The sequence below is a fragment of the Punica granatum genome, chromosome 7, assembly GCF_007655135.1.
Source record: "Punica granatum isolate Tunisia-2019 chromosome 7, ASM765513v2, whole genome shotgun sequence".
Classification (NCBI taxonomy): Eukaryota; Viridiplantae; Streptophyta; class Magnoliopsida; order Myrtales; family Lythraceae; genus Punica; species Punica granatum.
The window spans coordinates 8,579,610-8,604,315 of NC_045133.1; the positions used below are offsets into that span (position 1 = coordinate 8,579,610).

The following is a 24,706-nucleotide window of genomic DNA, read 5'->3' on the forward strand; positions in this document are numbered from 1 at the left end:
TTACTAGGGGTTACAGGTAAAGTGGGTAATGGATAGTTCAGGATGTTGCTGCCCGAAGATCCTTCCTCAGCACAAACTTTTCCGGTCTCAGGTACAGCGGCACCTACTCCACGACATAGTCTAGCTGTGGATCTGAGCAGGCAGACGGCTGCTGCTTCTACGTCTTCTCCGTAACAGTAGTCTAGCTATGATGATTGTTGCTTTTTGTCGAAACTTCATAAAGCCATTCCATGCCATCTTGAGTGATCAAACTGCAAATAGATTTGCCCCTTTAGATTTTATGGCGCCCGAGCAGACTCCTCTGTCCAGCTCCCCAGCTATCAGCCTGAAGGCTCCCACTTAGTTGCAACATCCTTCCCCGAGCAGCTCTCGCAAAGTTGTATACGAACAAAGATATATACAATAACAAAACCAATCTAACTACTGACCAAGAATGTCTGGAATAAATATATATACGTGAAAGAATAAAAGCCACGTATGGGCAACAAGGGAACTAATAACGGAGAAGAGGTGCGTGTGATGCACCATGAAAGCTATGACTTGGAGAGTCGGATGGGTCAATTATGCCAAAAACTCAGGCCTGCGAGCCCGAATCTTAAGGAAGTCGAGTCAATCCCTACAGCACATGCCTACATACCTGATAAATTAAAGGCATGCAATACGGAAGCTACATCAACACCAAGGACGCATCATGATCACCATGCTAGTACAACTTCAGCATCGTATTCAATTTTATTCATTTCCTGCCAAGCTCTCTTTGTAATTTTTTCAGTCTCTGAGACCTGCATGCCACCACCACTGCTAACTTGACCTCCAGAGGGTCGAATCAGAACCTTCAACCCCCGACTATAACTTTCATTTAAAAAGAAAGCAAAATTGTTTTAGCATTTGAGAAGAAAGCCCATTAAGTTTAATCTTTTAGCATGAATCCCTTGTTTGAATTGGAAGAAAATGTGATCGACTCCATGAATAGTAATGACACCTAACTTGCATTCCTTTTCCACTCCATGCAAACCATATGTATCATTTCTTAACATCCGTAGAAACTCAGATTCACATTTGTGCTGAATAGGAAATGGCCATTAAAACTGTATTGTCTGTAGGCAATGGTTTGCGTCAAAATAAAGCAATACAGGGCACGCATGTACTTAATGCATACAAGCAGATGGAAAAAGAAGAGAGATGATGTAACAGTACAATCTTTATTCAGAAGATGCCAGCCCTTAAAACTTGACTCAATACGCATCAGCTGCTTGTAATGAAGTTTCTGTGAGAGCTTATCCCTGAAGACCAATCACACCTGCACAAAGAAAATTGCAGAAAGATCATTTTGGAGTGTCAAACCGTTGTAAGAAAAGCCTATGATGAAGCAGCAAATATTAACATCCAAACATAGTATTGTGACCTCAACATAAGCAGCTTGGCGCATCAAAATTATTTCTCGGGATTTAAAATAAAGCACCAGCTTTATTAAACTGTGAAGCAGGAGAATAAGTGACACAATGATTTGCTAGAAGGATAAGAATAGGGGTATCATTACTGCTTCATTTGGTAAAATACAAAATAAGTAACACTTTCCATGAAAAGAAGCCAATGAAAAAGAAAAGAAAGTAATTTTGATAATGCAGACGCTCTTTGAGAAATGGGAAAGATCAGGGAGTCAGAGATTGGAGAAGGTATTGCAATAATACATAAGCCAAAGCAGACATCAGAGATACTTATTGATGACCCCTTACAGTGAAAACAAAATGAAGTAGTCAGATTGCTTTGTCTAATTGATGATTCATTTTCCAGTCCCAATCAACGCAGTAGTACTTACCACAAGCCACTCTGCCCCCAGCATTCCCAGTTGTCTTGCTAAGTTCATGTCCACCTACATAGAACACGGAATAGTATGAAATGTCTTCTCGTCTCCAGGAGAAGGCAAGGCATATAAAAATTCGAGGAAATAACAGAATGCACAAAGTTACTATGAAAGCGCTTTTATGCTCAAACTATGCAACTCAAAGTACTTTCTTGCAAATACTATAATAATGCAGAGAATTCAGAAGGTGCTGCTGTTATGTATTACCCTTGCCAAGGTCATCAGGATCTCCGTGGACAACAACAGCCCTTCCAACAATTGAATTCGGACCAGTAAGAGGGATCTGCAGACATATGGATGGAGGGACTAAATCCTTTAGAGCTAATTTCATTAAAGCCTAAGATAAAACAACAACTGAATCATGAGTAGATAATTATAAATCAATCTGATGCAAACCTGGCTGTCAACAATTGTGAAACTAACAGTACCTGGACAAAACAAATATGCAATCAAATGACAAAATCTAGGATATTGTTCGAATTTACAAACTCTTCTATACATGAAGATAGAAAAACTCAATCAATTAAAGTTTTTCCCTTCCCCCCCTTCTTTTTGACAGATACTATCCCATTAACGAAGGAGAGAAGCAGTTTTTCTTAAAACTTCCATGAATATCATGGTTGTTACAGCATCAAGAAGGATAGATCTATCGATGACCAAAAACAACTAATAACCACAAAAGTGCATATACCATTTTCCCCGACATTGACATTGCCCAGATCACCAGCATGACGATTTTCATCTTCGGGGGCACCGTGCTCCTTCCCAGCAGGATTGAAATGTGGTCCTGAATTACCATGATGAAGCAATCAGAATGATTACCAATTACGGAATTATCGACATGATATTCTACGGGAAGACGACATTGCACAATCGTTACAGATTATGAAACTTAGAGAGTACCAGTAGACATGCACCCATTTGTGGTGTCCCCGAGAGCATGGACATGGAAACCGTGGAGTCCAGGCTTAAGGCCAGAAATATTTCCGGTCACTGTGGTTGGTCCTGAAGTTACACAAAAAATGAAAAACGAAATGTAGCTATTATACCACAGCGACACGACCAACAAATCAGAAGACGCACAGACTGAGCTCCAAATTACCATTTCCCTCCTGGGTAAAGTGGATAGTTCCCTTGACACCCTCACTGCTGCTAAGGACAACGACCGCCTTCACCATCTTGCTGTGATCTGCATTCATTAATAAAAGCCAAGGATGATTGCATTGCATCCCCTTCGAAAGATGAGAACAGGGCAAACTCTTCCATCGAAACAAGCGAAACACTATGTATTTGGATCGGCAAGAGGAGCACTCAAACCTAGGCAAAAGTGAAATACTCCATTTGTATCAAACAAGACCAGATATTTTTAACACCAAACAAGCATCTGAGTAGGTTTTCTCCCAGATGAGAGAAAATCGGAAGCACCGGGGACAAGGTCAACGGGAACACATGAGACAGCACCGGATCGTTCACGGATCAGTCCCGATTCAAACACGGCGAATGAAGTCAAGAAGCAACTACAGCTACTACCGGGAAAAACCCATCAAATCGGAGAGTCGCGATCAGAGTAATATTCAGTCATCAGCCGAAGGGGAGAAGGAGATCGGAGACTTACCTCAGTGCACCCCTTGAAGAGAAGAACAGAGCAGCCGAGAGAGAGAGAGAGAGGGGCGCTAGGAGAGGAAGACAGGGGAGCCAATTGAATGGGAAGCTGAGCCAGTCAGTCCTCCCAGTATCACATAGTATTGGACGTCACCTACCACCACTCCTCACCATTTCCGTTACGATTTTCAAACATATCCGCTGACGGGACGTGCGGCCAATGCAACGGCGTTACTGATTTTCCCTATATTTTTTTATTCGACAAAATAAATTCACTCAACGATCCTCAATTTTGCATTGTTTTTTTGGTAAATTGCACTGGTGGTCCAAAATGTTTTACAAATGTTACATGATGGTCCAAAAAGTTTTTTTCGTTACATGATGGTACAAAATGTTTCAAAACTGTTTCATGATGGTATAAACCATCAACTCGAGCTTGACGCCGTCAAGCCGATACTGACGTGGCTACTATGTGTCACCTCCTTGCTGTTGTGGCAGAAAAATTTTAAAATTTTAAAATTTTAAAAATAATTTTAAATTTTAAAAAATTTTAAAAATAATTTTAAACTTTTAATTTAAAATTTAAAATAATTTTAATATTAAATATTAATTTTTTTATAAAATTATTTAAAAAAATTTTAAAAAATTTAAAAAAATTTAAAAAAATTTAAGAAAATTTAAAAAAATTTAAGAAAATTTTAAATTTTTTTAAAAAAATTTATATTTTTTAAAAATAATTTTTTTTTAAATTTTTTCAAAATAATTTTCAAAATTTTAAAATTAATTTTTTTTATTTTTTTCAAAATTTTTACTCTTTTTGTATTTTTTTAATTATTTTTTATATTTTTAAAAAAAATTTAAAATTTTTTATATTTTTAAAAAATAATTTTCAAAATTTTCAAAATTTTAAAATATATTTTTTTATTTTTTTGAAAATTTTTACTCTTTTTTGTATTTTTTAAATTATTTTTTGTATTTTTTAAGACTTTTTAAAATTTTATTTTATCTTAAATGACGTGGCGCACTATGATTGGTTCCACGTAACAAAAGTGACACATAGGACACGCCACGTCAGCAAAATGTTAACGGCGTCAGGGCCAATTGACGGTTTGTACCATCATGAAACAACTTTGAAACATTTTGTACCATCATGTAACGAAAAAAACTTTTTGGACCATCATGTAACATTTGTAAAACTTTTTGGACCACCAGTGCAATTTACCCTTGTTTTTTAGTTTTGTTCTAAATCTTTCATTTTGTTCAATTTTTGTACATGACATTGAACTTTTTGTTCACATTAATCCTATCATAGAAAATCTACATTTTCGTTCAATTCTTTTTTCAAAAAATGACAAATTGCACAAAAAACACATGATTTCCTGAAAGTTTCTAGTATTATTACGTGTTTTAAAAAATTCCTCAGAAAAGATGTGGTTTTATTTTTGTCGTAGAAATGCATGACCATTAATATCCATTACATTTGACCATAAATTATTTTAAAGAAGACTCCAAATTTTTCACTTCCTTTTAAATTAGCCCATTTTCCTTCTCCCTCATCTATCTCTCCTTCCGCTCCAACTTATGTTTGCGCAGGCCAAGACTTCAACTGCCTTTAACGACTTATTTCCACCAGTTCTCCCATCACCCATCTCGTTGACGTGAAAACCTCTCTCTTCCCCCTCACACACTCGCTTACATATATATCTTTAAAAAAAGAAAAAGGAAAAGCAAAGCTTTCAATACTTTACATGAAGTTCGTGATTTTGCATTATATGAGGCTAGATTTGATACTAAAGTGATAGCTCATGATTTTACCTATAGTTTTCAAAAGTTCATGAAGATTGAAGATTGGAGAAAAAGTGGAAAGTTGAGGGTCTTTTAGGTTATTTACGCAAAAAAGAATGACATGAAGATTGGAGAAGGGAACGGAGGGGGTGGTGGAAGACCTCACTGGTTGCCACTGTTGCCCTAGAGAGGTCGAGAGGTATAAGCACATCGTTTTGACCCGGGCTAGGTCAACAATCTCAATAGCACATCACAATCAGAAAGCTAGAAAAATCACAAGAAGCATATGAGGTAGTAGATATCAGAGGACGACCTTTAAAATTTAACAAATAAGTCCTCAAACGCCAACTAGTTAATTTCGACTTTGGCGCCCTTTTTTAAAATAATGCGGGATAATTAGCAATTTTCATTGTCCAAGGGCGCGCGTATAAAATGAATTTTGAACCTCTCCAAAGACCTTGTTTTAAACTCTAATTACCCGTATTCGATAAGAAAAGGCACTTAAATTTTCTCTAATTAAAACCTTTTGATTCCTGTAATTTATTCAATAAGAAAAATAATTCGAGACAGAGAAATTGATATTCTCACGTAGCGAGAAATGTCGAGGTATCTTTCGGTCAAATAATTATTTTCTGGACCTGAGGATATTTTTCGGTAATTTTTCTCCACTCAAATGTGCTTGAAATCCTCAAAAAGAGTGAAAATGAAATTTTCTAATAAGTTTAGGGTAGGCCAAATAATTATTTCTAACATAACCACTTCAGTTAGAAGTAGTTCGATCTGAGTTGCATCATTTGGAAAAAATAAGGAAGCCGGGGGGATACAACTCGCGCCTTTGCATCGTTTTACGGGGGCAGGGATACTACCCTCGCCCCATGCTAGTTGCCCAATCTTATTTGGATTGGACAGCTGGCGCCCTCCGGAGTTTTGAAATTTTGAAAATATTTCTTTTTCAGCCCACACGTTTTTAAAATTACAAATCAATCCTTGATTCTCTTTTTCCTATAAATAGAAGGGTATTTTCTGAAGATAGGACCTTTTGGCCAACTTCATGTGCTGAAATTTTGCCAAAATAATCTCAAATTCAATTAACACACCTAAGTTCATATATATTTAGTAGGATTTTGGAGAGTTTAAGCTCAATCTTGACAAATCTAAACTCGGAGATCCAAACCATTGCCCGAACTAAGGTAAAGGAGGGCTTCACGCCTCTGATCTGACTTTTTGGATCGGCTTCCTAGCTCATATTTGGGTCGATATCCACTTGTCTTATGCTTTTACAAGTAGATTATGCTAATAGGTGGTTAATTGTGTGTCATCAGTGCCTAAACTAGGATTTATTGAGTAGTATCTTGTTAATAGAGTTCAAATTCGACTTAATAATTGTTGTTTGCTCTCGGTGCACATGAATTAGGGAGCTAATCGGATTGATTTTACCTTATTCTTGTGTGATTAGTGCTAATTTGCCCATGGGTATGTAAATATATGCATGAAATTGGTTAATCGTGGCTAATTGAGCATGAAATCAGACCTTTAATATTCTGTAACATTCTGGTCACGTCGACTAAATAGGCTTAGATGAGTCAATTTGATGAATTTTGGCTTAATCAAGCTTGGTTGTGCATAATTAGGGGTAATTAGGCCTTCGATGTATGTAACCATGTGTAATTATGTTAAATTAGGTTCAATTGCTTCTAATTGATGCATGAAATGATGAATGATGATTCCGTTGCCTCGGTTGGTGACATGGCCGATGGGCGTTGGCTTGATTAGGGTCAATTTCGTTTGATTTGTGTCCAATTGGGTATAATTAGGTGAAATTAGTCCAAATTAAGGTTAATTAGCTTCGGCCATTAGGGAATTGAGTCAAAATTGTGTCAATTTGATGTTTATAGGCTTAATTGAACATTCCATGATTTTTGTATGTAGGCGAGTGTATGTATATATATATTTGAGAAAATCTTGGTCAAATTGTAAAATTAACGTGTCAATTGGTAATAATCATGTAAATAAGGGCCAATTACATGGGATTAAGGGTTAGTAGAGATTAGTAGGTGTCTTAGAGTCTTAATTGAGAATATCCATGAGATCTTGAGGGTGGGAGTCCAAGAGTCGGTTGTTCAATTGATTAAAATCATACTTGGTGAATATTTTTGAAATGAGATTCATTTAAGCGTCAATTGTATATAAAATTTTCAATTAAAACTTAAAACCGTTTAATCATGTACATTTGAACATGTAAATTCAAAATTTGGGGTGATAAATGAATCCTATTGTGTTAGGAATAAAATTAAGACCACTCACAATGGTCGACCCCGTTGCAGACATGTCAGCAACAAGGATGGCCCCATTAAATTTCCTCCTATTATAGGGGAAATTTAATCGGGGTCCTACAAGGCTAACAGTATCCAGCAGCAGTACATATCGATTTTTTTTTTTTAAGGTTTGAAATATCTGTGAGGCCCATATGAAATGAAGATAGTACTTAAGCATTGTAGTGATGAGTCTCCATTTATTTTGAGTCCCTATTTTTGTTTATGGCACAAAAGTGAGTCCCAAAAAATAAATATAGGGATTTAGCATTGCGGATGCTCTAAGGCCCTTGTAGGTCTTGGGAGGCTTAGGTCATTTTTCTTTTAGACTTTCAGGGAATTAAGACTTAAAATCATGTAAATGTGAATATAAATTAACAAATTAACTGTAAAAAGAAAAACGCGTGAAACAAAAACAAGGAAATTGACTAGATTTTCCTAGATAGGAATTTAAGCCCACCTCTTCTCTTTTGGGGCTTTAGGCCCAAGTTGAAGCCCACTTGACCCATTTATATTTGTTAATGCCCATGGTGAATGTGATGTATGTGTATGTATATGTAATGATGATGTATGTATCGATGATGTATAGATACATGTGTAACGTACAGAATGTTGTAAAGCATGAAAAATACATGAATCATGACCATAAACCCTAGGAAAAACAATTGGACTTAAAAACTAAAAAGCGTTACTGAAAATTAAGAACCCTAGAGAGTACCAAAATAGTGGGGTTATTATCTTGCGAGCTTCTAATCCAGTAATAGAGCCCTTAGATCTAGTTCTTTGGTTCAAAGACTGAGTCAACTCTAAAATCCTTAGGTGGTTAGTATTTGGCCCCTTAAGGTGATCTAAGTGACTCACTAGCCAATAAAACGGTAGAGTGATGACTCCAATTAAAAGAGGGTCCTAAGTACACAGACTAACAAGAAGTACCGAATCGAACGGGGGCCTAAAAATCATGCCATGCTACAAGGGTTCCCACTCCCAATACAATGTTAAAAATAATTAGAACAAACGTGAAAGTAATACAAGATTAAGGATTAAGTGATTTTTTGGTCTCTTGTTATCTTTGCATGCTTATGACAAAGGTTTGACGTATTTCACTAACTTGAAACCAATAAGAGAAATCAAGATCAAGGAGTTGAAGTTAGTAGCGATTATGGAAGTTGAAAAGAAAATAGAGAAAAACAGGTATATAAGACATTCAATAGAGAACAACATGGGGACTAGAGTTCATTACCTACTTAGGTGTTATATAGGTGGTTAAATAGTACTGTTATTTGACCAATGTAAGTTGGTTCAAGTGGTTTGGTATTATTTTCCTTTAAAAAAGGTTTTAGGATCGAGTCTCCTGAATGGAGAAAATTCATACTGAAAGAATTTCAACGTTTAGTGAGCTGACCTGTCTCAAACCATATTAGTTGGGGGTCATTAGGTTTCATGATACCATGGTGCACAAATAAAAAAGAGAAAAGAAACAGTGCTGTTATTTGACTTTTTTTTTCTCTGAATAAAGCATATTATAAATTAAAGAACGGAAGTGACAACATTGTTTCGAAGGTTCGGATATCCCTGGAAGAAACAAAGCGAATCAAAATTTGACTTTTAGCCGAACTGGCCCAAGTCATGAGCGAGGGAGTTATCCGACCTTGGGATCCAAGAACAAACCCAATGCGAAAAGCTATTAAGATAGAAATAATATATGATACTAAGCTCCTAATCTCCCACGGCGAGGTACGTGGGTGCAAAATGCCATCAACAAGTAGCAAGGCGTCACATCGTAGCCAGATCTTGGTCAGTCCTCTTTCTGCTGCTATTGTTACAGTAAGGAGTGTTGCATGGGCCTCTGCTTGGAGCGAGTTATCTTCATGTGAGATCTTGAACCATGAGAGTGTTGGAGGGCTACACGAGTATTGTAGAATTCCTGATAGGCAAGAGCTACTATTGGTCCATGAAGCATATGTGTTGATGACGCTCCAGTCAAGTCCAGTGGGTTCTTGCGATGGGTCGAGTTGTAGAGGCAGTGCGGATGGACTTCCTTCTAGGATCCTATCGCTTTGACTTCTCCTCATGTGTTTCAAGTAGCTATATTTGATTCTCTTGATGGTTTGGTGGAGATCTCCTGGCTTACTTGCATGTAAGACATCGTTACGTGAGTTCCATAGCTGATAGAAAGTGACTGCTGCATATAAAGAGAAATTAGTCTTATCCAAGGAGTTATCAATCAGTGTATGCGGTGGGCAAGCAACAAAATTGATTATGTCCTTAACAGAGTTATCCGGGATAACGTTTGACTGTATATCCCAAGGTGATTCCCTCCAAGCAACACGATAAAAAAATACAATATTCGTAGAGATGATATAGTTTATCGGAATCGGTTTGACAATGAGGACACGGGGTGTTCTCTTCGCTAAACCAAGGGAGGCATTCACTAGCAATTCTCCAGAGATAGAGTTTGAAGCGTTCATGGATTTTCAAATTCCAAATTGCTTTCCATACAATTTCATTGTTGTTTTGGAATCTGTGGATCTGATCTATTAAATAGAAGGATTTGACTGAGTGCTTCCCTGAAGAATTTGGAGTCCATTCTACCGCATCTTTGTAGTCTTCTTGTGCCAAGTGAATCTTGAGTATGTTGTCCACGGTATCTTGCTCAAAGAGGTTAAAGAGTAGTTGCATATTCCATCTTTTGGGGTGGAAAAGCATTAGATCGCGTACCTTGAGCTCCGTATTTGGAATTACATTTAATTTAGGATAGGGCTTTCGGTCATGCAAACCTGGTATCCATGGGTCAATCCTACAGAGAAGCATGTGCTTACCTGGATGATGTCCTCACACCATTGGAGGCCTTTCCATATTGGCGAAGGGGAGCTGCGGTTGACTGAGTTTAGGAAGTTTCCGTACTTCGCCTTTATATCCCTGTCCGCTAGGCTATTGTTTGTTTTTGTTAATGCCCAGGTTGTTTCAGAAAGCATCGCCTCGTTCGAGTCTTTCGCTCTTCTGAATCCTAGGCCTCCCTTTAATCTTGGTTGGCAGATGGAGTCCCAATTTTTTGGTGCGTAGTAACTTCCCTCTTCCTTTGTTGTGCCCCACCAGAATCTTCTCGTCACTTTGTAGTTGGAACTCAATGTGGATTTAGGTAACCGGAAGAGTGACATGGAGTACGTTGGGGTATTGTTGATGACCGAGTTGATCAGAGTAGCTCTACCCGCCCAAGAAATTGCTTTTGCTTTCCATGATGTAAGCTTGCCTTTGATTTTGTCAATGAGGAATTGTAAGGAGTCATTTCTCTTCTTTTTGATGAACATAGGATTTCCTAGGTATTGGGCATCTTCCTTTAGTTTCCGCATACCAAGAACGGCTTTTGCGTTTCTTTTGGTGTCAGCCGATGTGTTTTTGGAGAAGAAGATGCCTGATTTGGAGCAATTTACTTCTTGTCCTGACCAAGAGCAGAATTTGTCAAGTATGCTCTTCACATTTCTGATGTTTGCTTTTGTGGCTTTGGAGAGAATAAGAAGGTCGTATGCGAACATTAGATGTGAAATTTGTGGTCCACCCTGCTTATCTGGATTCCCCTGATGTCTCCATTGGCTTCGGCCCTATAGAGGAGTTGAAACAATATTTTCATTGATATTACAAATAAATAAGGTGAAATAGGATCTCCTTATCGTATACATCTGGATGGTGAGAAGTGTCTGTGGGGCGAGCCATTGAGGAGTATAAAGAAGGTGTATATGGAGATACATTGATAGATCCAAGATATGAAAGTAGAGTGGAAGCCTAGTTTTTCCATGATCTTGATGATGAAGCTCCATTCTAACTTGTCAAAGGCCTTTGTAAAGTCGATTTTCATCTCGATCCATCCTCTTCTCGCTTTTGTTTTCCTCATTGTGTGTAGAATCTCTTGCGCAAGAAGGCTGTTTTCATTGATCCATCTCCCTTCGATAAAAGGAGGTTTGGTTCGGGGAGATGATCTTATCAAGAAGAGGTTTGAGTCTGTTTGCTATGATTTTTTAAATGACCTTGTAGCATGCATTGCAAAGGCTGATGGGTGTGAAATCTTTAACCGTGGAAGCTCCTTGGCGTTTTGGAATGAGGCAAATAAAAGTGTTGTTCCATTCTCTGAGTATGTGGCCTGAGATGAAGAAGCTCTTTATAGGGGAAAGGAGAAGAGGCTTTACTGTTTCTCCATTATGTTTGTGGAACAGTGAAGGTATTCCATTTGGACCCGAGGCTTTGAGGCTTGGTATTGAGTTTAAGGCCATCAAGATCTCCTTGTCATTTGGGATTTGGATCAGACTTTTATTTTCAGACTCTGTGATGGTTCGGTTGATCAGATTCTCCATATCGTCAGGTATGATTGGGCACGATGTATTGAAGAGATCTTGGAAGTTCCTAAGGAAGTAGTTGCCTATCCCTTCCTGATCCTGGACCCATTCCCCGTTGTCATCTTTTATGACTGCTATGTGGTTTGATCTTCGTCAGATGACAGTTGAAAGGTGGAAAATTTTTGAATTCATGTCTCCGTCTTTCAGCCATAGCTCCCTCGACTTTTGATGCCATATTAGATCTTTTCTAATAAGGTTTTCTTCAAGATTTGTAATGAGTTTTTCCTCTTGCTCCTTGGTCTCCGGAGTTGAGGGTCTTGCTTGAATTTCTTCAAGTTTCTCCATAATTTCTGCAATGTTAGTATCACAGTGCCCAAACTGTTCTTTGTTCCACTTCCTGAGATCTTTTTTAACCGTTTTAATCTTTGAAGAGAGTTGGAAAGCCTTAGAACCTATTACTAATTTGCTCCAAGCAATTCTAACTATATCCTTACTAGAACGATCCCGGGTCCAAGCTTCCTCAAAACGAAATGGTTTGGATTTGGTAGATGATTCCGTCCAAAGTTTTAGGAGAATTGGATTATGATCAAAACGAATTTGAGGGAGATGGAATACCCTTGTCCTTGGGAAAGTAGTTCTCCATTCGTTGTTAGCAATAGCTCTATCTAAACGTTATTTTATGGAAGTTAGACCTATTCTCTTATTTCGCCAAGTGAAGGGGTTACCCGTGAAGCCCAAATCAATGCACCCCGATTCGCTAATAAATGTATCTAGGAAGGAGCGAGAAGATGAAGCAAAATTGCGACCTCCTAACTTATTCTTTTCAGCGCTAATTTCATTAAAATCTCCCACTATCAACCATGGTTTATTAATATTATTCGCAATATCAGCAAGTTCAGCCTAAAAATAAATTTTGCATTTACGTAAGGGGGCCGATAAACTGCAGTGAGGATCCAAGGAGCAAGTAAAACATGGTGTTCAATTATAACATGGATATAGTTAGGAGAAGATTTCTGAATGGTTACCTTCAATTCAGTGTTCTAGAGTAAGCAAAGACCACCTGATGCGTTTGAGGATTCGATCGTGAAGATACCGTCAATGTCATAACATCATGCTCTCTTGTTGCAATGCTTGGAGCTGGACTTTCTCTCTGAAAGAAAAATCATGCTGGGCCGGTGCTTTCGTACGATGAGGCTTAAAGCTCGAATTGTCGGTTCTCCCCTCATTCCCCGATAGTTCCATGCCAGGAGTCTCATGGCGACGTTGGGGGCATGTTAAGGCCCTCCTCCTCGGCCATTTGGACTTCATCGGTGTGGATATCGTCTTTGTGCGCACCCGAATTTCGTCTCGTCGGGGCACGCATGCGCGCGCCTAAATTCAACGCGGCTTGGGAGTGTCCACCTTCCCGGGGACGCGCGACGGACGCACGTGAGAAGGAGTCGCCACTTGCCATTTTACGACCCGAAGGTCGAGGGCCGGCAAGTTACCCGGGTCTAGGGGTATGGGATACACCTAGTACGTTAAGGCAATGGTCTGTACGGAACCGGAATTTCCGAATTCGGGGGTTCTATTACGTGTGGGCCTATATCCCACACGCCCTTTCCGTACTCTAACTTGCTATGTTTGCCATTTTATTTATTTACCGCATGATTAAGTTTCGCTCTTCTTACGCGTTTTGACACCGTAAATTCGAAGAAACACTCTGACCATCTACTCTCCGACTGGGATTTTACATGAATATATGTATAATATAAAACCTTACATTGTTCTCTCAAATAAATAAAGACAAGCTATAATGACTAAATCCCGGTCGGTTCGCATTTGGCCATGATTTCACTCATGCTCACCGTATAGTTTGGAAAAGACCGAAAATTAAATTAAATGCGCACTCAGTGTATGGGGGTATTGGACCCCGTGATCGACGGTTATGGGCGTTGGACCCAGTGTGAATCGAGTCCTAAAGGATCGGGCTCGATCCGCATAACAATCAAGTGTAATAGATGTAACAAGCAAGCTCAAATAAATAATCAATGGGGTTTTGTTATCGCCGAATGTACGTGAATTAACTGATTATTACCCGAGGTATCTTGGCATACAAATCTTACCTTAAAACAAGCAAAAAGGGGTGATGGATAGGGTATGTAGCATCCGGCATTATTTTAACGGACTCGACAGACGTGATGTCATAGTCAAGTCTCGAATGTGTGGGTTGTTTTTAGATTATTCTGTATCGCGACAATATGGCTTTTACCAATTAAGAGTGTTTTTTCACCTAAAAACCCAAAACCTAACCCTCTATTTGACTATTTGACCATGTTTGATTAAGCCGAGTTTGAGGTAAAAATCCGTTTTCCCATGTTTTAACCCGTTCTAAACACAAACCTACACCAGAGTGACGGCAGGACAATAACCGGTAATCATGCCCTTAAATCGGTAAATATGTGTGTGCATGAAAATCAAGATTACGTTGTACGTATCTCGGTGCTTTTGAAATTGTGAATTTTGAAAAGGGCATGATTAACAGTTCTTGAACTGTCTATGCGATTACAGGTTATTAAATCGGTTCGTGCAATCCATTTAAAAGTGTCAAGTGATTTAATTTAGTCAAATTTAACGTCCCGATTATCCCGTATGTAGAATTTTAGGTTAGTTAGAAATTTGCCGAAAGCTTCAGTCTACGGATTTCGAGCCGTCGAGATAGTCATTAATTGACCGCCCGATAAACTCTAATTTCCGACATAATCACATAATTACAAAAATGAAATATTTAAATGGGACACATGCATTGTCGGTGGGTGATCTAAGTAGAAAAGGGCCGGATATTTTAGAAAATGTCCAGGGGACTGAATTGAACGATTTTAAAAGAGCAGGGACTGATTTGAAAATTCTAAAAAAATTGGGGACTGATCTGAAAATTCTAAAAGATTGGGGACTGATTTGAAAATCATAAAAAATGGGGAGTGTGTAAAGAATTACTGAAAGTGTCCTAGGGCTTATTTGAAATGAATTTGAAAATCGGGACTGATCTGAAAAATAAAAAAAATGGCCCCAGGACTAAACTGAAACAACTCGGAAAGTTCTTTGGGATGCTTGAAAAATTCTGGGAATTCCAGGACTGATTGGGAAATAGTAAAATGACTGGGACTTGATTGAAAAGAAATTTTGAAATTCGGGGCAGATCTGAAAAGGGTGAAAAATGGCCCAGGGACCAAACTGAAATAACCTGGAAAGTCTTTTGGGACGCTTGAGAAATTCTGAAAAATCCAAGGACTGATTGGGAAATAGTAAAATGACAGAGACTTGGTTGAAAATAAATTTTAGGGTTCGGGGCAGATCTGAAAAAAATAAAATGAGTCCTCTGGATAGAAATGTAACAAAATGGAAAGTTCGTAAAATCGAGTTCGGGACAAATCCGATCACCCACGCCACCCAAGAACACTCAATTCACATTATATCCATCAAGCAAGCAATAATATTCAGGAAATGAGTCCTAATCATGCCACTAAGTCGAGGATTTACCTAATCCGAAAAGTTGAGGGGCTTCTCTGTAAATAAAAAAAAATCGCTGGACAATCGGGTCGGATCGGAGCGCCCGCCCGAAGGATAAACCGCTCGGAAGAGATGCTGGGCTGGACTGGGCGTTGGGCCTGAATAGGCCAAGCTTCTGGGCTGGGCCTGCAAAGAACGAACTGGGCCGAAGCCCGTTAGCTAAGGGCAGTCGGGATCGGGCGGTCAGCGGCGGCCACGGAGCTGCGGGCGGCGGTTCTCGCCCCTGGACGCCGCGATGAGGGCCGGAATGGACGCGGGAGATGGCTCTAGGCACCGCTTAGGCTTCGCCGTGGTCGATCGGGGCCTCACCGGCGTTTAATCAGTCGGAATCGGGGAGAATTTTGGGATTTTCCGGCGAGGGTATTCCGAGTTCTCCGATCTCCAAATTCCTTAAAACGGGAGCAAATTTTCCGATTTCTCTCAATGGGTCTTGTTCCTCCCTAGCCGAATTCCATTTCTGTTTATTTAATTGCAATTTCTTCCTCGTTTCCGTTGAGATTTCAGCCGATTTGGAGAAAATCGCGGAAAACCGCGATTTGGGGGCAGTTCTGGGCCGGAGGGGATCGCGGGCAGTCGGTGAGCGCTGCCCGGCCTGCCCGATAATTTTTTTTTTTTTTAAAAGCCGGCGGTCCCGGGCAGCCGTCAACGCTGCCCGGCCTGCCCGGGACTGCCCGAATCTTTTTTTTTTGTACATATACAATTTAATTTAATTAAAATTAATTTAATAATTTTATTTTAAAGAAAATGTGGTTAATTAGGAAATGACAATTTTGCCCCCCTCGGAGCCGATGGACCGAAATTAGGTGCTGACAGCTTGCCCCTCTTTGGTTGCGTGCTCGAATAGAGGATGCAGCCAAAGACTATAAGAAGCACCTCATTTGGTCCTGGCGACCGTTTGGCAATTCTCCTCGTTTTTACTAATATGTAGGCCTGTTGCAAAAATAGTAAAAACCATAAATTAGTAAATGTGGACGCATACTTGAAAGACATTAAGTGAGGACACGAAATCCAAAAAGTAGTAAATGCGGACACGAAGTCCGGAATGCAATGAATGTGGCACGAAGCCCAAAATGCAATAGATGCGGACGCGAAGTCCAAAATGCTGTGAATGCGGACACGAAGTTTGGAAAGCAGTAAATGAGGACACGAAGTCCGGAATGCAATAGACTCGGACACGAAGTCCGGAATGCAATGAATGTGGACACGAAGTCCAAAATGCAGTAAAGATGCGGACGCGAAGTCCGAAAAACGGTAAAGATGGACACGAAGTCCTGGACGCGAGGTCCGAAAAGCAGTAAAGATGGACGCGAAGTCCGAAAAGCGGTAAAGATGGACACGAAGTCCTGAACGCGAAGTCCGAAAAGCAGTAAAGATGGACACGAAGTCCTGTACGCGAAGTCCGAAAAGCGGTAAATGTGGACACGAAGTCTTGGACGCGAAGTCCAAAAAGCGGTAAATGTGGACACGAAGTCTTAAACGCGAAGTCCGAAACGCAATAAAGATGGACACGAAGTCCTAGACGCGAAATCCGAAAAGCAGTAAAGATGGACACGAAGTCCTGGACGCGGAGTCCGAAAAGCGGTAAAGATGGACACGAAGTCCTGGACGTGAAGTCCGAAAAGCGGTAAATGCGGACACGAAGTCCTGGACGCGAAGTCCGAAAAGCAGTAAATGGGGACACGAAGTCTTGGACGCGAAGTCCGAAACGCAATAAAGATGGACACGAAGTCCTGGACGCGAAGTCCGAAAAGCGGTAAAGATGGACACGAAGTCCTGGACGCGAAGTCCGAAAAGCGGTAAAGATGGACACGAAGTCCTGGACGCGAAGTCCGAAAAGCGGTAAAGATGGACACGAAGTCCTGGACGCGAAGTCCGAAAAGCAGTAAATGTGAACACGAAGTCCTGGACGCGAAGTCCGAAAAGCGATAAAGATGGACGCGAAGTCCTGGACGCGAAGTCCGAAAAGCAGTAAATGTGGACACGAAATCCTGGACGCGAAGTCCGAAAAGCGATAAAGATGGACACGAAGTCCGAAAAGCGATAAGGATGGACAGGAAGTCCTGGACGCGAAGTCCGAAAAGCGGTAAAGATGGACACGAAGTCCTGGACGCGAAGTCCGAAAAGCGGTAAAGATGGACACAAAGTCCTGGACGCAAAGTCCGAAAAGCGGTAAATGTGGACACGAAGTCCTGACGCGAAGTCCGAAAGCGGTAAAGATGGGCACGAAGTCCGAAAAGCAGTAAATGTGGACACGAAGTCCTGGACGCGAAGTCCGAAAAGCGATAAAGATGGACACGAAGTCCTGGACGCGAAGTCCGAAAAGCGGTAAAGATGGACACGAAGTCCTGGACGCGAAGTCCGAAAAGCGGTAAAGATGGACACGAAGTCCTGGACGCGAAGTCCGAAAAACGGTAAATGTGGACACGAAGTCCTGGACGCGAAGTCCGAAAAGCGGTAAAGATGGACACGAAGTCCGAAAAGCAGTAAATGTGGACACGAAGTCCTGGACGCGAAGTCCGAAAAGCGATAAAGATGGACACGAAGTCCGAAAAGCAATAAAGATGGACACGAAATCCTGGACGCGAAGTCCTAAGAACAGTGAATGCGGACACGAAGTCCGAAATGTAGTAGATGGGGACACGAAGTCCGAAATGCAATGAATGTGGACACAAAGTCCAAAATGTAGTAAAGATGCGGACGCGAAGTCCGGAAGGCAGTAAAGATGGGCATGATGCGAAAATGCAGGGAATGTAGAAGCAACGACTAGTGTTAGGGAATGGCGCGGGGCGCCGAAAAGGGGCGCTTGGCATTGGGTCGTGGCTTTGTTGGAATGGTGTAGTGGTAGACGTGGCTTGTATTGCCGCCGGGGTGGTTGTGCTTTGCTGGAGGCCCGCTTTGCCCCTCGGGCAGTTGTGCGTCTGATTTGTCAGAAGCCGACCCTGCTGTTGGATTGATTGTTTGTTACTCTTGCTGGCAGCTGGTCTCGCCGCTGAAGTGATTGCTTGCTGGGAATGCCCCGGTCTCGCCATTGTGACTTTTGCTTACGAGGCGGTTGCTCGTTGCCCGCCTGGGGCGGTTGCTCGTTCGCCGGTTGGGCGGTTGTTCATTTGCTATGAACCGGCGTCTTGCGATGCGGGACTCGAGCTCTGAGAGCGCCTACGTACCCTCTTGGACCGGGGATCAAAGTCTGCCGTAGTTCTTAATGATACCCTAGCGGCTCTGTCGATTATTCGACGCGCCCGTCGGCTTAGGACCCTTCTCGTCAAGGTACCGTAGGGCAGCTGCGCTTGTGACCCGCGCGGGGATTTTTGCCTAGATTTGATCAGACTCTGTCTGACCATTTCCAGAATGCTATTACTAGACCTCAGAAAGGAATGTCTGGGATTTCGGCTTTATGGTAGCCTGTTGAAGGGTGGCTATGACCCATTCTGGAGTTATGCAAAGACAAACAGAAAAGAGAAAGCTTAGGGGGAACGCGTTGCCCTAGGCTAAAAGGATACACGAGTTCACGCTTGTAGCGAGATGTACCCATTTTCCTCTGTTCTTCTGTTGTGTAGGCTATATCAAACTGCCTGGATTGCATGCTCGATTTGCCCACTATGCTTGAGGAGGAATCCGCGCTAGACGGTTGAGCCGTGTTGGAGGGCTGATCGAGGATCATGTTGGAGTAGATAATCCGGCCACTTCCGTTGAGGATCCCTAGTCCGCACGATGTGTGAGAGACTAGGGGGTCAATTTTATCCATCTCTCATTTTGCTCTCCTTTTGCTACGGTCACCCACCTCGGGGCCGCACCTCTCAACCTAAAGGGGAAGAGCTCTCCTTTTGCCACGACCGCCCGACTCGGGATTTTCAGTCGTGCCTCTCTCTTGCCCTAACTTTTGCCTAGGTCGCCCTGAGGGGTTTTCGACCTAGCGGGCTCGATTCTTTTGTCTCTCGAGTTTGCAAGGGCGAAGGGTTCGAAGGATTCGACCTCCGAGTGCGTTGCGTTCTGTCTCCATCGAGGAGTTGCATCTGCTGCTCCCCTTTTGTCGGGGTTTGTTGATTTCTTCTTCGAATTGGCGTTGCCGGAGTTTTAAATCTCGGGGGTGCCTTGTTTTGTTCATTGGCGGGTTTTTCCCGCTTGTTTTGCTCTGTTTTTTTCTTGCTGCTGGGGTTTGTTTTGTGCCCCATGTCTTTGTTTGAAACTTCACGATTTTGCATCGCCGAGGCCGCTTTGGTATGTTTCGCCTCGTGGAGACTTGTTGTGTGTTACTAGCCCTATTTTGTGAGGACTGACTTTCTTGGAAGTTTGACTCTCGCGTACTCGGAAGTCGAACTCCGTGTCATTTGCCCTTGCAAGCATTACATGTGAATTTCCTCTGTTGTCTAGGAAAAGAAAATGTCAAATTGCCCAATGTGGAATAGGGAACCGAGGTTGTCTCGGCGCAAATGTTGAACGGGGATGCCCCGGTCTTCATTTGTTGAAGTGGCCCCTGGTAGGCGCCTGGTGTGATGTCTCCGGTCATCTCTTGTTGTTCTTTACAGCGCGTGCCTCTTGGAGGGTGCACGCTGTTGAAGCCATTGGATGTTCGAGAAAGACGGTTGCATCAATGCTGAGTGATTCGCTCGATTGTCCTTGTTTTCGACTTCACAGGGGGGGTACCTCATCGTCGGACACCTCCCTCGTCAAAGTATAAGGAAAGGGTCCGAGACAAGTTCTCAAGGAAGCGTGAACTCGTGCATCGCTCTTCGCCTGTGGTCAATGTGCCCCTGTGAAGGATGACAAAGAAGACAATGCATTAGGCGATTATGCGGGGAATATGTGGTAAGAAATATAAGGTGGTCCCATAGGAAAATCACTTTTTGTCCCGCGCGCGACCCATGGGGTGCCACGTGTAGGTGACATTTGTTTCTGGGAATCTAGTCATCACTACTCTGGAGTGGTTAGACCGTGACTAAAGTCACATGAGCATATTTTCCCTAGTTGCGAGTAAGCATGCGCAGTCGTCCTAGGGAAGGCTCGAGGAGTCGAGTCCCATGAGGACAGGCGAGTCGAACAGGCCCAACAGCACTAATAGGGCGTCGCAAAAACTGTCTTAATGCTCCATTGAAGGATTTGTTCATGTCGAGAGCCCATTTGTGGGAATGTATTTAACTTAAAGTAGAAGAGAGTTTAAAGAAGACTGCGGATGTTGCCCCCGTATTCAATCGGCGACCACAACAGAGGTGAATGAGATCCATTCTTTGATCAAAGGCATGATCGTGCTGGTATCTCCTACGATCGGGAGTTGGGTCATGCTTTGCTTGTGGAGCTGTCACTTTCGGTCTTTGCAGCGCAAGGATTAGACTTGCTCCTCGAAGTATCGCTTGGGTGAATTTGAATCCAAGTCGATTTGGATTTCAGATGAGCCTGAAATCAGTAGATGCGAGGTGTCAAAACCTAAATGTAATAAGTGCTAGGCCGGAACCCAAAAGCAGTAAATGCTGGGCCGGGGCCCGAAAGCAGTAAATGCAAGACCGATGCCCGATATGGGGCCGAAGCCCGATGAGGGGCCGAAGCCCAAAAGTGGGGCCGAAGCCCAAAAATGGGGTCGAAGCCCGATACGGGGCCAAAACCCAAAAGCGGGCCCAAAAGCCCGATGCAGCAAAAAGCGGGGTCGGAACCCGATGCAGGGCCGAAGCCCGCTGCAGTAAATGCGAGGTCGGAGCTCGATGCAGGGCCAAAGCCCGATGTAGGGCCGGAACCCAATGTAGTAAATGCGTGCTCGATAAGAAAGTGCAAGAGATGCGAAAGGAAATGTCAATGCTGAGGAACAGTGCAGGGCACTGCAAAGCGGTGACTCTGATTTTTCTTGCAGTCTTGCTTTGTGGAGCAAGGATGGGGACTTAGTATTGAAATCCCAAGGAGCTGAATGAGAGACGTTTGTTGTATCAAGTGTGGTCGCTCAATATTCAGGCTGTCTTCTTGTTAAGAATTTCCTGCAATGGGAAAAGAAAACAATGAAAGAGGATAAACTGTTCAAGATTTCAATGTAAGAGTGTAGGGAAGCGAACTGGCCTGGTAGGCGTCGTGCGAGCACACCAAGAGACATGCATTGATGCGTTGAGCATGCGTGTATGAGTTGATGTGAACATGCTTGGACATGTGTGAGGCGCGCTTAGCCGTTAGTAGATGCACAGGGTCTTGCGAAGAGATGTGCATCTGATCACGCGATGATACTCTCTGCGAAGAAGGTCTTCACTCACTTATATGGTGAGATGTTAGCTAGTATACAAAACAGTAAATGATTACGATGCATGCGATGCGTGAGTTTTCCAAAACTAATGCCGTCATTCGTATTAACTCCGAATGGTTCAAAGTGTAATACAAATTTTCAAAAGATAGTCCTAAATCGATCTTCTAACGTGCCCGAGGTGCAAGCGACCGTCGCCATGGAAAGGACCGGTTCCAGGTGAGGGCCTGGTAGAGGTGTCTATCCTAGGATGTGCGTGGACCTCCACGGGCCCTCTTCCTGGACCTTTCCAAAGCAGCGTTCGTTTGCGCCAACTCCTGATCACACCTCTGCAGTTGGGCGCGGGCCTGGGCGAGCTCTCTCTGTAGTTGGCGCTGATCAACAAGTTGCTCGTCCTTCTCTGCGACTTCTTGACGAAGACGATCTCTTTCGGCTCTGAGATGAGTGAGCTCGGCTTGGATGGCCATATTCGGAATGGGAGTTGCGCCGGGTGACCCGCCATCTCCGACTCGCGGAGAGTTGACGAGATCCTCGTGTGCTGCTGGACCCCATCGGTAGAAGCGAAGGATGTATTCTTCTGTAGCCTGGAAATCCCGCTCATCAAGGGTCGGATGCTCGGGGAAGTATGGACGCTCGGTAATCACAGTTCGCCACGCATCCAGGATCTGTTTGACGTTACTTTGGCGATCTACGGGTGTCTGATCCTCCCGCCAAGTATGTTCAAATCTAGTTCGCGCCGTATCCTCGGGGATCGTCTGTAAGCCACCGAGCTGCCTCACTACTCGCGCCGGCAAATAAGTGGTGGACCCCGCATGACTCATGAGTGGGACTCCATAAAAATCAGGACACCTAAGGGCCATGGGTCCGGGTGGCATCCATGCGGCGCGCCATTTAAAGCCCTTTGGTGCTATTTCGCGAAAAATTTTGATCCACTCGGAGACCTTGCGTTCCTCCACACGCAACGGAGGTAGTAACCGCGAAATGATAGACTCCGGACGTGTGAAAAACATAATCGGGCGAACAAGGCCAAAGGGGTTTGCATGGCTTTGGAGCCAAATTTGCAAAAGGATTGGGGACCCTCTCAACCTTCGATCGGTCTTTCTTGTAACGCGATCAAGGGACCGTATGGTCTCGGCCAACAAGGCCACCTTGTATTCGCGGCCTCCAACCACTTGGAGGACAACGCTAGCTAAGGCTGCGTCAATGTGACCGGCCGAGCGAGGGAATAATAGAGTCCCGAAAATTAATAATAAGATTGCATGACAAAAATTCTTTTGTAAAAGATCCCCTTGAACCTCGCGCGTTTGTATTTCAATAAAACGGAGTAGTTTCGCGGTGACTATCTCTGTGCCACCGGAATATGCAAGTTCGGCTTGTAGCTGAGACCTATGCACCCCAAGTAGACGCGATACCAAAACAAGTCGGGTGGTGTGGAAGTTAGGTTCCACAATGCTGCGGGTGGCTGCAATTCTTCCGACGAGAGTGCGATATTCCTCGATGGTAGGTGTGAGCTCGGTACCTTGGATGTTGAAAACGGCGTGGACTGGGTCCCAAAATGTCACCGCTGCTCCCAAGAAGTTCCAATCCACTCGGCACATAAATAGCATTGGTATATCCCCAACAAAGGTACTGATGTAATCGCGGTTGACCTGATGTAGATGAGCCCAGATGTGACTGATTTCCTCAAGTGGTGGCGTGACCCTGTCGAGGTGTGGAAAGGAGACCGAGCGCGCCATCTCTTACCAAGATGAAAGGAAAACCGATTTAGGACTAGTTAATACAAATGACTCCTAATTTTGAAATTAGATGATGCATGAGTACAGAAAATAAATGCCCACGGCTTAATGTATACAACGTACATCTCTCTCAAAAACAGAAAAGGACTCAAATGGCGCGCAGGCTGACTCGATGGACTGTTACTGAAGTCGGGTTGGAATATGGCGTGGAGCTCCTGCAGTATGCATGGTTTTGGCACTACAAAGACCGTGCTACCTAGGGATGGGGGCCCCCGACTCAAGGGTGTCAATTCCTTGAAATCGAGCGGGATTCTTTTCAAGGCCTAAGCGACAGTCGAACTGCGCGCCGTACCCCTACTTCGAACCCTTATCTAACCTATGCTCCTATTACCGGTCGTGGGACGCGACCCATAGGTACCTAGAAGCTAGTATGATATGCAATGCGTGTGCGGGAAATAAAAATGCATAAAGTAGATAAGCGAAAATTGCGGAAAGCGATAAATAAACAAGTAAACAAAGCAAGCAGAAACGAGCCCGAACCCTCTAAGTGTCCCCAGTGGAGTCGCCAAGCTGTGCGCACCCGAATTTCGTCTCGTCGGGGCACGCATGCGCGCGCCTAAATGCAACGCGGCTTGGGAGTGTCCACCTTCCCGGGGACACGCGACGGACGCACGTGAGAAGGAGTCGCCACTTGCCATTTTACGACCCGAAGGTCAAGGGCCGGCAAGTTACCCGGGTCTAGGGGTATGGGATACACCTAGTACGTTAAGGCAATGGTCTGTACAGAACCGGAATTTCCGAATTCGGGGGTTCTATTACGTGTGGGCCTATATCCCACACGCCCTTTCCGTACTCTAACTTGCTAGGCTTGCCATTTTATTTATTTACCGCATGATTAAGTTTCGCTCTTCTTACGCGTTTTGACACCGTAAATTCGAAGAAACACTCTGACCATCTACTCTCCGACCGGGATTTTACATGAATATATGTATAATATAAAACCTTACATTGTTCTCTCAAATAAATAAAGACAAGCTATAATGACTAAATCTCGGTCGGTTCGCATTTGGCCATGATTTCACTCATGCTCACCGTATAGTTTGGAAAAGACCGAAAATTAAATTAAATGCGCACTCAGTGTATGGGGGTATTAGACCCCGTGATCGACGGTTATGGGCGTTGGACCCAGTGTGAATCGAGTCCTAAAGGATCGGGCTCGATCCGCATAACAATCAAGTGCAATAGATGTAACAAGCAAGCTCAAATAAATAATCAATGGGGTTTTGTTATCGCCGAATTTACGTGAATTAACTGAT

At 42.9% G+C, this 24,706-nt stretch overlaps 1 protein-coding gene across 1 annotated transcript; it reads right to left on the reverse strand.

The window, feature by feature from the left end:
* Positions 1 to 996: 996 nt before the first annotated feature.
* Positions 997 to 3,638, reverse strand: LOC116214189 (superoxide dismutase [Cu-Zn] 1). Its single transcript, XM_031549522.1, has 8 exons — positions 3,480 to 3,638; positions 2,967 to 3,053; positions 2,768 to 2,869; positions 2,556 to 2,651; positions 2,261 to 2,292; positions 2,072 to 2,147; positions 1,820 to 1,873; positions 997 to 1,300 (listed from the first exon to the last, which is right to left on the reverse strand). The coding sequence occupies exons 2-8, from the start codon at positions 3,040 to 3,042 to the stop codon at positions 1,278 to 1,280; spliced, it is 459 nt and encodes a 152-aa protein (XP_031405382.1). The 5' UTR covers positions 3,043 to 3,053; positions 3,480 to 3,638; the 3' UTR covers positions 997 to 1,277.
* Between the last annotated feature and the right edge of the window lie 21,068 nt (positions 3,639 to 24,706).

Coding starts and splice junctions, on each gene's coding strand:
- LOC116214189 (XM_031549522.1), bottom strand. CDS start 3,042: ATGGTGAAGGCGGTCGTTGTCCTTAGCAGCAGTGAGGGTGTCAAGGGA. Junction 2,148..2,260: donor TCACAATTGTTGACAGCCAG/GTTTGCATCAGA, acceptor ATATGTCTGCAG/ATCCCTCTTACTGGTCCGAA. Junction 1,874..2,071: donor TCCTGATGACCTTGGCAAGG/GTAATACATAAC, acceptor TGTTCTATGTAG/GTGGACATGAACTTAGCAAG.